Source organism: Monodelphis domestica, chromosome 3, assembly GCF_027887165.1.
Source record: "Monodelphis domestica isolate mMonDom1 chromosome 3, mMonDom1.pri, whole genome shotgun sequence".
Taxonomy (NCBI): domain Eukaryota; kingdom Metazoa; phylum Chordata; class Mammalia; order Didelphimorphia; family Didelphidae; genus Monodelphis; species Monodelphis domestica.
This window is the reverse complement of record NC_077229.1, coordinates 29,542,484-29,554,620: the sequence shown is the minus strand read 5'-3', so window position 1 is coordinate 29,554,620 and position 12,137 is coordinate 29,542,484. Positions and strand designations below refer to the sequence as shown.

The 12,137-nt window shown below is 40.8% G+C and overlaps 1 protein-coding gene across 2 annotated transcripts in view; it reads left to right on the top strand.

The window, feature by feature from the left end:
• The window catches only part of WSCD2 (WSC domain containing 2), a 160,784-nt gene that overhangs the window by 116,462 nt on the left and 32,185 nt on the right, over positions 1–12,137 (top strand). Inside the window, exon 4 of one of the 2 annotated variants that reach the window (XM_007489968.3) lies at positions 2,893–3,077. The exons of the other annotated variant lie outside the window; for it this stretch is intronic. Coding sequence (XP_007490030.1) covers positions 2,893–3,077 — 185 coding nt within the window. The remainder of the gene's footprint in view (positions 1–2,892; positions 3,078–12,137) is intronic. 2 annotated transcript variants of the gene reach the window in all.

The following is a 12,137-nucleotide window of genomic DNA, read 5'->3' as shown; positions in this document are numbered from 1 at the left end:
GAGGAAGAATGGCAAAGAGATTTAACTCTTCTCTCAACGATTTCCACATGGTCCCTTGAACAGTTGGCTTGCTGCCCAGAGGATGATTGTGTGATGGAAAGGGCACTAGATATGAGGGCCCAAGGAGCCCGACTCTGATTCATGGACAAGCCCTTTGTTTCCTCCTCTGTTTTTTAAAAAAAAGGCATGGAGGACAGGTTTTAAATCAAGGATTTAATCTGAGCTCCATGGGTAGATTTCAAATGGTTTCGTGAACCCAGCTAGGTAGGGGGCAAATATACATCTTTATTTCAGTTTAATTGGTTTCCTTTATAATCCTGGGTAGTTTATTTTATTCATTGAAAAACCTACTTCTGAGAAGGGGTCCTTAGGTTTCATCAGTCTGATCACAAAGGGGGAAATAGAAATGAGTGAGAACCCTTAGACCAGTTGGTCTCTGAGGTTCTTGTCAGCTCTAAATATTTTGATCCAAATAAGCGGGTTGGTTTGCATTATTGACTGATGTTTTGAACTAAATTCATAGGATTCACAGAAGTCATAGGATCTTAGGATTTAGAGCTGAAAGAAAACTAAAAGATCAATTCATTTACCCTTCTCACTTTACAGAAGAGGAAACTGAGGCTCCAAAGAAGATAAAGGGAACAAGCATTATTTAGGTATCTACTTTATGCCAGACATTGTGCTAATAAATATCCCATCTGATCCTTGCAAAAACCCTGTGAACTAGGTATTATTATTATGCTATTTTCAGTTGAGGAAACTGAAGCAAACAAAGGGGAAGTGACTTGTCCAGAGTCACACAGCTAGTCAGTATCAGTCTGGATTTAAAGTCAGATCTTCTTGACTCTAGTCTTAATGCTCTGTCCACTGAGCCACCAGCTCCTCACAACCAGAAGGGGAGGGCCTTGTTCAGAAACACACAGGTAGTTTGTAGCTTTCAGGATTCCAACCTAGGTCCCAAGTCTCCAAATCAATCAATCCACAAGGATTATCCACAAGTATGTATCTAGGTACTGTCCTAGGTGCTGAAGATATAAAAATGTTCTCTACTGTCCACTTGCCAAACATTTTGAGTATCATGGAAGACCCAAGCTATTTCTCAGGCTAGATGTACAGCAAAGCAAAGTTGAAATTGAAAAGTTTTATTGTGGATTCCAGTACTCTATCTGAACAATTCAGACTCCAAAGTATAGTTTGGGTTTGTTTTTTCTGTAGCGGGGTGGGGAGAGAGGTGGAAATTGAGTTGACCCAATTTGTCTTCTCCTTGAACTAGGCACATGTGGCCTCAGTTTTGCCATCTTTAAAATAGAAATTCTTTGCTTTGCTCTTAGCTCATTCTCTCTGCTCAGGCTTGCACTGGGCTCTGGACTAGAAGTCAGAAAGCTTTTAGTTCAAATCCAGCCTCAGACACTTATTGACTGGGCAAATCATTTCATCTCTCCAAGCCTCAGTTCTCTCCAGTAAAATGGGAGAAATGATAACATCTGCCTTCCAGAGGTTTTGTGGGGATAAATATTTTTTTTTATATCCTGAGTTTCAAGAAAGATTTTGATATCTTTTACATTTTACTTATATCCTGAGATAATATTTATAAAGTATTTTGTAAAACATAAAGTATCATATCACTAATATAACAATAATAATAGTAATAAGAATTATTATTATCAGGAATAGGGGCCCTTTGAACTAAGCGGCCTTCTTAGGGAGAGAATGCTGGGAAACATTTCCCAAAGAAAAGAATGTTCAATAGAATGAGAACATGTGCAATAATGATACCAAGTGCTATTCATGTTTTTGTTTATCTCTCCTCACTTTGAGACTGCCTGATATCCTCATCATTCTCACTTCATTTCCTCCTTCCTCCATCACCCTCTTTAGTCTAAACAGCTCAAGAGAGATCAGAGCATTTGGATCTCTGACACATATTAAAAGTCACCTAGCCTTAATATTTGAATTTTGTAGATGAAAAAATGACTTGCCCAAGAATGATCCTGCCAATGGTAAATGGTAGAGTCCAAATTCAAACCCAGGTCTTCTGATTCCAAGACTAGTACTGGATCTATTATCAGAGAATCAGAATTTTAGATATTTAAGGGACTATAATGGCTATCCAATTCACCCCCAAACCAGAGTCTTATATACAATATATCAATACAGCCAGATTGTTTCTGCTTGAAGACCTCTGCCTATTCTGCTTTGGGACAGTTTTAATCATTAGGGGGTTTCCCCTCATATCCAACCTAAATTTTCCTCTTTGCTACTTCTACCCCTAAAAAGTATTTTTTATTTTATCTGTTTTGTTTTTGTTTTTAATTCTTTTTTTGTTTGATTGTTTGGTTTTCTCTGACCTTGGGAGCCAAGGAGAACCAGGCTAACCCATCTTCCACAAGGCAGTCTTTAAAATCCTTGAAGTCTTCTCTTTTTCAAGGTTATCCTTAATCAGTTCAACTAGTCATCAGTTGATATGAATTCAGGGTCTTTCACCCTACTGGTCATTTCACCGGATTCTCTCCATGCCCTTCTCTGGTGCTCAGAACTTCATCACAGTTGCCAGACTCATCAGCATTTTCCTTAAGAGCAGGGACCAGTTGCCCAAGGTTTGGTGAACAGTAGGCACTTAAATGCATTTTCATTTATTCAGGTATTCTAGCAGCAAAAACATGGGCACCAATGGGTTATTATTGTCTGCTTGAAAAACAGTGTAGAGACTGGCGTGGAAGATGGGGTGGAACTGTATGGGAGCCCCAAAAGGAAGGAGATTACAAATTTCATAATCTCCATTGTTACTCTTTTTCTTAATGAGGCACCAAGACCCAGAATCTCCCCAGTGGGGTGAAGGATGCCCTGGCTGTTGGCCTCTCCACCTGAGTACACCCATGTTCCCTTCCCTAGGGGTTACCTGTATGCTGGGCTAGAGTTTGGTGCCGAGTGCTTCTGTGGCCACAAGATCCAGGGGGCAAATGCAAGCCAGGCCGAATGCAACATGGAGTGCAAGGGTGAGAAGAACAACATATGTGGTGGCGTCAACCGACTCTCCATCTACCGGCTTGAGCTGGCCCAGGAATCTGCCCGGCGATGTACGTGAGTCTGTCTGCCTGGCACCACACACTGAATGTGTGAGAGGGGTTACTGGGGATAGGGAGAAAGTGCCAGATGGCCAAGCTGCCCTCTGGGAACTTAGTGGGCACTTAGACAGAGGTCAGAAAGCCAAGACTGGTACAAGGCCCAAGAGGATGGAATGGACTGGGATCCAATGGAATGTACAGGCATGAACACTGGTTATGGTTTGCACTCTGGCCTCAACCAGCTGTGTGATTGTGAATAAGTCACCTCTCTTCTGTAGAACTCAGTTTCATTTTCTGTAAAATGAGAAGATAGATAATCTGTAAGGCCCTCCTAATAGTAACATTTATTGTTTTGGGGTCCCATACTCCTCTAACTTTTTATGTCAAAAGTTTGATGGAATGGACCCATTTCTAGCTTTGAACTCTGAATGTCCTTCTCAGCTCTGAAATCTCTGTTCTAAGATCCCTCCCAGCTCTGATATTTCATGTTCTAAGTTCTCTCTTAGCCCTGTCATTCTCTGTTCTAAGATCCCTCCCAGCTCTGATATTTCATGTTCTAAGTTCTCTCTTAGCCCTGTCATTCTCTGTTCTAAGATCCCTCCCAGCTCTGATATTTCATGTTCTAAGTTCTCTCTTAGCCCTGTCATTCTCTGTTCTAAGATCCCTCCCAGCTCTGATATTTCATGTTCTAAGTTCTCTCTTAGCCCTGTCATTCTCTGTTCTAAGGACCCTCTCAGGTCTGATACTCTTATGTTCTCAACTCTCTTTTCCAGCTCTGACAATTTGTGATTTTTTGGTTTTAAGGCATCTATCAACTAACATTCTGTGCTTTAAGACCCCTCCCAGCTCTGACATCTCCCCTTCCAAGTCCCCTTTTAGCTCTGACATTCTTTGTTCCAAGTTCTCTCCTTGCTCTGACACTTTATGTTCTAAGGTCTCTCTAAGCCCTAACATTCTCTGTTCTAAGTGTCCTCTCAGTTCTGATACTCTATGTTCTCAACTCTCTTCTAGTTCTGACAATATCATTTCTTGTTTTAAGGCATCCATCAACTCTAACAACCTGTGATTTAAGACTCCTCCCAGCCCTGACATTCTCTGTTCTAAGGGTCCTTCTGGTTCTGATATTCTGTATTCTCAACTCTCTTCTAGTTTAATAATCTGATTTCCTGTCTTAAGGGATCTATCTATCAACTTTTACATTCTATGCTTTAAGACCCCCCTCCCAGCTCTGACCTTCTAGAATTCTAAGTTCTGAATGATTTTTGAACTCATTAAAAGTGTTATTTTATCCATTTTAATTTTGGGGTTTTTGCTTTTAATTCTTTTATTCAGGTAACTCTTTCTTGTTTTTAAAATTACTTCTACATTTTAAAAATCTCTGATTCAAGATTTTTTTCTACTCTTGGGTAGACCTGATCTGTCAGTCTGTAGATCCAGTTCCTGCCTCTGGACCACTTCATACACCGGCACCATCAATATAAAGTCATCTTCAGTAGAAGGCAAGAACAAGGGACAGCAAGGTGGCTCAGTGGATTGAGAGCCAGGCCTAGAGACAAGAGGTCCTAAGTTCAAATCTGGCCTCACACTTCTAGCTGTGTGATCCTGGGCAAGTCACTTAACTCCAATTGCCTAGTCCTTGCCATTCTTCTGCCTTAGAACCAACACATAGTATTGGTCCTAAGATAAAAGATAAGGGGTTTTTTTTAAGGCAGGGATGATCATATGATCCCTTTCCTCCAATCCAACCTTTGTGCATAGCTGATAAAATAATCTTCATGAGATCAAATCCAGCCTGAGAAATTTATTATCCAATCCAAATCCAAGAAAAACTTGAAAAAGTCACTTAATCTTGTTGTCCTCAGTTTCCCCATCAGTAAAATGAACTGGAGAAGGAAATGGCAAACTGCTCCAGGACCTTTGCCAGAAAAACCCCAAATAGGATCACAGAGAGTCAGACATGACTAAAAAAAAAAGATGAACAAAATAATGTTACTAAAGTAGAAATAGGATTATGTAGTTCCAAGCTCAAAAGTCTCAGAAGTCTCTGATCTTGGCATTTAAAACCTCTCAGACATCTGACCTTCCCTTTCCAGGCTCAGGGCACATTACTTCCTCTCAAGCACTGCTTTCCAACCAAACCCACCTCACTTGCTCTTAGCCAAACTCAGCCTGCCACTTCCCACCTCTGAACCCAAGATGTCTTTCCTTCCTGAAATGTGTTCTCTCCTCACACCTCTTAGAAAGTTTCTCTGCATTCCCTGAAGGCTCAGCTCAGCGGCCACCTCCTCGTGGGAAGCTTTTTCTGATTCCCCCTCTTATCAGTGATACTTTCTCCCCCTCTCAAATTCTCATCTGGGTATCTCTCTGTAGATGTTATATCCCCCAGGAGAATGGATGCTCCTTGAGTGGAAGGACTGCTTTCTGTTCTGTCTTTGTATTCCTGACAGCTAAGCATCCCATCTTGTAGGAGCCCATTACTGTTCAGCCATGTCCAACTCTTCATGGCCCCATTTGGGGTTTTCTTGGCAAAGATATTGGCGTGGCTTGTCATTTCTTTTCCTAGCTCATTTTACAGATGAAAAAAATTGAGGCAAACAGGGTGAAGTGATTTGCCCAGCCAGGGTCACACAGCTGGTTTGCTATTTCTTTCTCCAGCTCATTTCACAGATGAAGAAACTGAGGCAAACAGGGTTAAGTGACTTGCCCAGGGTCACACAGCTAGCAAGCATCTGACACCAGATTTGAACTCAGGAAGATGAGTCTTCCTGACTCCAGACCTGGCACTCTATTCACTGTGCCCATTTAGTTGCTAGTAGATACTTAATAAATGTTAATTAAATAGGATTAAGTTAGAATTAGAAGAGAAAATAACCAGAAGAACTGTAGTTTCTGACTTAGTTAGACTTCATATATCCATATTTGGATTACTCACTTTCTCATTATTAGTTCAATATTGAGGTTACTGTGTTCCCCATTAACATATTAATCACAAGGCTGTATGGTATAGGAAAGCTGGGATAAGAGAATCTGGGTTCAGTTCCCTTTGTTCCCTATGATCAAATCCTGATTCTGCCACTTACTACTTGTATAGCCTTGATAAAGTCATTTTAAACCTCTCTGAGCCTCAGTTTCCCCATCTGTAAAATGAAGGACCTAGATTATATGGTCTCTTCTCTAAATCTCTGACTTCTAGCAGAGGGTATTCAATACTGGAAGAAGTAAGCAGCGTTTAAAAATGGGCTTTTGCCTTGGGAATGCTTCATTTGGTGCCATCTTGGGAACCATCAACCCATTCATTTTACAAAAAAGGAAATTAAGGCACAGAGAAACAACCTGCTCAAGATCAGAGCTAGGAAGCAGCAAAGTGAGACAACACTCAGGTTTTCTTTCCCCTGTATGAGGCCACCTCTCCAAATACAACTTATGTTTGGTCTGAAGACTTCCTATGAATCAAAGGATTGTAGGAGGCCATGGACTCAGCACTGGAAAGGACTTCAAAGGTCATCTAGTCAGACTCTCACATTTTACAGAAAAGGAAACTGAGACCCGGAAAAATTAAATGATTTCCCCCAAGATTGTCTGTTGTTAAAGGATAGATATGAGCTTTGAACCCAGGACCTTTGACTCCCCAAAACTGCAAACCTTCCACTGCCCCATGCTACCACTCATCTCAAAGTGTTCCAAACTAAGGCAGACACAACCACTCCTCCATCATGGACAAGCTCCAGGTGGCTAGATGGAACTGGACTGTGTAGTGTGTCATTCCCCAGACTCCCAGGTCAATCCTGAGACTGCTTAGTAATCTGGACATAAGCCAGAGCTTGCCTCTTAGATGAAGCATGTACAGAGGTGCACGTGCTTGGCATGGGAAATCCGAACTGTGTAAGCCGATGAGGCCTTTTTCATCACCCAGTCAATGGGAAGGGAAGCAGAAAGGTTACCTAAGCCAGAGTCAGCCTCCTTCAAGACTGTTGCTCTTTTCTGCAGGGTGGACATACCAAGGACCAGAGAAAAGCACTAACAATACCACAATAACAATAAAAACAATTATTTCACAATAACTCCCACGAGGATTCCCTGTTAACTGAATAGTTCTATAGTTCCAATTGTTGCTTTCTTTGTTTGGTAGTTGTTCAATCATTTCAGTTACATCTGATTCTCCATGACCCCATTTGGGGTTTTCTTGGCAAGGATACTTGAGTAGTTTGCCATTTCCTTCATATGAGGAAACTGAGGCAAACAGGGCTAAATGACTTGTTCCTGAGGCTGGATTTGAATGCAGGTGCTCTATCCACTATTTATTTTTAAACAGTTTCGTTTGCATTATGAGTGTGCCAGGGAAAAAATAATCTCCTACCACAACAGCAGCAAAGTTAGGGGTGCTTTGGTCCTAAAATAGTTGCTGTTCCCTTGTGCTAAAAGGCAAACCCAGGCAAGTGTTTGTCCCTTTCTTCCATGAGGCCCTTGCTGGGACCTTCAGAAAAGAAAAGCCACCCAGGGTAAGAAAGATGAAAAGGCTGAAGAGTGAACTGAATTTAACCTCAAAGTCCAGGACCAAAAACAGAACCCTTCACAAGAAAGAGAGAGGCTCAGATGAGGAGAAACACGTTGCAGAACCAGGCTTTCATTCTCAGCTCCACTACTTCCTCGCTGTGTGACCTTGAGCTCCAGTGACAGAAATAGGATCGAGGCAGAGAAGATGTGGGGAGGAGGTTTCAGCTTGAGAGAGAGAGAGAGAGAGAGAGAGAACGGGGGGGGGGGGAGGAACTTCCTAACAATAAGAGGGGTCCCAAAGTGGAATGAGAGCTACCTCAGGGGCTAGGCAGTTCTCTGTCCCTGGAAGTCTACAGGCAAGGAAAGGATAATCATTTGTCAGAGATGCCCACTTTTAATCACTTTGAGTCTCATTAGCAGATCCATACCTAGGAATTTAATTGATTAGAAGTAGAGAGGACAGGGAATAGTTTGTCCCATTTGGATTTAGTCACAACAAGATAGTCCCCCAGGGAATCTAGCCCCATTCCCTGCAGAACATGGATGACAACCCCTGACCATGAACCATTCACATCCTTGGAGGAGCTGGAGAGGAAGCAAAGTGACAGACAGTGGGAGAAAGAATCAGGAGAGGGATAGTGGGATGGGTGGGCAAAAAGCCTTGGCAGAAGAAAAATGGCTTAGAAATTTATCTAGGCTATCTTAAAAAAATTGAGTTTTAGGGGGCAGCTGGGTAGCTCAGTGGATTGAGAGCCAGGCCTAGAGATGGGAGGTCCTAGGTTCAAATCTAGCCTCAGCCACTTCCCAGCTGTGTGACCCTGGGCAAGTCACTTGACCCCCATTGCCTAGCCCTTACCACTCTTCTGCCTTGGAGCCAATACACAGTATTGACTCCAAGACGGAAGGTAAGGGTTTAAAAAAAAATTTGAGTTTTTCTTGTCCCTTCTAGTTGCCAACTGTAAAATTTAAATTAAATCTTAATAGTAAAAATGCTATATTTAGGAGGTTTACCAAATGATTAAAAATCAAGGGATAAAGAGGATACAAAACAAAGACCATGTGCCCATGGCTGATTAACTATTTCAAAATCCCCATCTTACCACCGCCACCATGATTTCTGCATCATGCCAAAGAGAGAGGCGGGACTCTCCCCGTCCTTGCATTATATCCTCTGTCTACAGGAAGTACATAATGACAGGAAGTCAGTGGGGTCCCAGGAAATGTAGTTCTTTTTTTTAGGGTAACAGATTTTTCAATTATACAAATGGGCTAACAGCTTCTGGTCAGGTAAAAGAATAGGTCATTTGTGCTACAGGATGCCAAAGGGCAGTAGGACCCCCCCCCAACTAAATATTGGAACCAAAAAGTAGAAAGGACCTACTTGTACAAAAATATTTATTGATGCTCTTTTTAAAAATTTTATTTAATTGATTCAGAAAAATTTTCCATGGTTACATGATTCATGTTCTTTCCCACCCCCCTCCTGTAGCCAATGCTCAATTCCACTGGGTTTTACATGTGTCATTGATATTGATGCTCTTTTTGTGGTAGAAATTAAGGGGATGTCCCTCAACTGGGAAATGGCTGAACAAATTGTGGTATACTTTGGTAATGGAATACTATTGTGCTGTAAAGAATGATAAACAGGATGATTTCAAAAAGAGCTGGAAAGACTTTCATGAACTGATGCAGAGTGAAATGAGCAGAACCAAGAAAACATTGTACATAGTAACAGCAACATTGTGGAATGATCAACTATGATAGACTTAACTGTTATCAGCAACACACTGATCCAGGACAATTCTGAAGGACTTATAACAAAGAATGGTATTCCCCTCTAGAGAAAGAACTGGTGGAATCAGAATGAAAAAGAAAGAAGATGATTTTTCATTTGTTTATTTGGGGTTTGTGTTTTAAGGTTTTGGTTTTGTAAGATTACTCACTTACAAAAATGAACAAGATGAAAATTTTTAAAATATGATTTTTTAAAAGTCGGAGCCCTGTTATTTTACCCTAGTTACAGTTCTTTTGCAGAATGAAAGAATTGAATTGGATGAAACTAATTTTGAGGGCATCACAGACAGAATACTACTAATAAACCCCAAACACCAGTGCTCCAGCATACTGATTTCAGGTCTTTGGACCCTGGGAAGCGGGGATGAAATTGTTACATGTGTATTTGTTTTTATTTATTTTATTTTATTTTTACAACCCTTACCTTCCATCTTAGAATCAGTACTGGGTATTGGTTCTAAGGCAGAAGAATGGTAAGGGCTAGGCAATGGGGGTTAAGTGACTTGCCCAGGACCACACAGCTGGGAATTGTCTGAGGCCAGCTTTGAACCTAGGACCTCCTCTAGGCTTGGTTCTTAATCCACTGAACCACCCAGTGGCCCCATGTGTATTTGTTCTTAGCAGTCAAGTCCTTACATTTTTATCTGTAGTGATGTAACTTTGGGGATAGGTTAATTAGGAAGAGGTCAAAGAGCTGAAATTAATAATATGATTATCTGACTTCCTTCAAGACTCAGCTCAAAGCTTATCTTCTACAAAAGGACTTTTTCTATATTCCTACCTTGCCAATAATTCCCTTTCAGGTTATCTATCGGTCTCTCTGTCTGTCTGTCTTTCTCTATATAGTATATGTATGTGTATGTATGTATGTATATGTATATACATATTATATATATATGTATATATATATATACACACACATGATATCCACTCATCTGCATGTTGTTTCTCCCAGTTGAGTGTAAGCTCTTTGAGGGCAGACATGGCCCAATTTTTTGCCTCTATTATGCACATCCAGCATTTAACATAGTTTCACATAAATACTTAATAAATGCTTCTTCACTGAATGACTCCTTGTAAATGACTCCCCTAGAAGGGGATTCAGAAGATCTGAGTTCAAGCCCCAATTCTGCTACTATCTATGTGACCAGGCCTGTCTCTGAGCTTCATTTGTCTCTTCAGGTAAACAACAAGATTGGAATCAAAATTCTCTCATGTCCTTCTAACTCTGAAAGTCAGTGATTATGGTAGTGCAGCCTGAGCTAATGAATTTTACAGTACAAACATCTGGATAAGAATCTGGCCAGGATATTCTGCATATAATGTAAAAATAGAAGAATTATGCATGAGCTAAGTGGGGCTAACTGGAAGTTGACTGTGTATTGATGTCATTAACCAGACAATTTTGAGATTAACTAGGAAATCTTGGCATTATCTAGAGTGTGTGACTTTTAGCTGTTGTACATACACACATGAACATGTTATACATACACACATATGCATAGTTGTTTGTATTTGGTGTAAAAATTACTGATTTTTGTACCCAAACACATCCATACGCCTGTGCATGATTGTAGGTATTTGGTTGGAAATGCTGACTTTGTACCTGAACAAGCATACATGCATAGTTGTAAGTATTTGGGATGAGAAATGCTGAACACATCCATACACATGTGCTTGGTTGAGGGTATTTGGTATAAGAAATGCTGGCTGTGGAAGGCCTTCAGTCACCTGGTAGATAGCCACCTTGGCAGAAAGGTCAATGGTCTTTTCATCTATGTTCGACAGCCAGGTGGAATTTCTTACCTAATCCCTTAAAGTCATAATGTTTTCTAGGACTCTCTTTTCCTTGTAGGATGACTACCTTGTTCCTGAAATGATTAGGAAAATCACTGCAAAGGAGGTAATCCTATAGAGGGAACCTACTCTTCTGCTCCTGTGTATCATTGTCAAGAATCCCACAGCCAGGAAATCAAGGCTGTCTTTATCATAATCAAACTCCCTCCTCTTCTGTAGATGCTCAGGCTTTTCTTTTTTTCTAAAAGTCTGAGAGAGAGAGAGAGAGAGAGAGAGAGAGAGAGAGAGAGAGAGAGAGAGAGAGAGAGAGGAAGGAAAGAAAGAAGGAAAGAGGGAGGGAGGGAGATATATAGTTAGATGGACAGACAGACATAGAAAAATGGACACAGAAGGAGAAAGAGGGGAGACAGACAGGAGCAGGAGAGACAGAGATCTGGACCAATGATTTAAGTGATGTAACTCCTAGTGAGGATGTTCCGTCCATCACTACAGTTGATAACTCATCCAGGGCCTTAGAGTCTTGAAACTTTTTAGAGTCTTGAAAGTTTTCTTTCTGGGACAAAATATTCTTTTAATTGAGTCACAGTTGGATTTTTTTGTTGGAATCTTTAGGTTTTTGTTTTGGTTTTAATCTTATCAGGAATCAATCTCTGTGCTTTCATTGTCTTCTCTATAGAATGTAAATTCCTTGAATACAGAGATTGTTTTGTTTTTGTCTTGTATTCCAGTGACTGCATGATGTCTGACACAATGTAGGACTTTAATAAATGCTTGTTGAATTGATTGGCAGTAAGCTTCTGGTGTGGAAATCCCTTTCTCCACTCATGCATTTCTCTAACTAAGTCTTCGAAAGTGACCTGACCAGTCATACAACTGATATGTATCCTCAGCAGGATTTGCCTCAGGGCAGACTCCAAAGCTAGCTGTCTATCCATTTATTAGTGAACATTTGCGTAGAACTTTTAAGATTTGCAAATATTCTGTCAT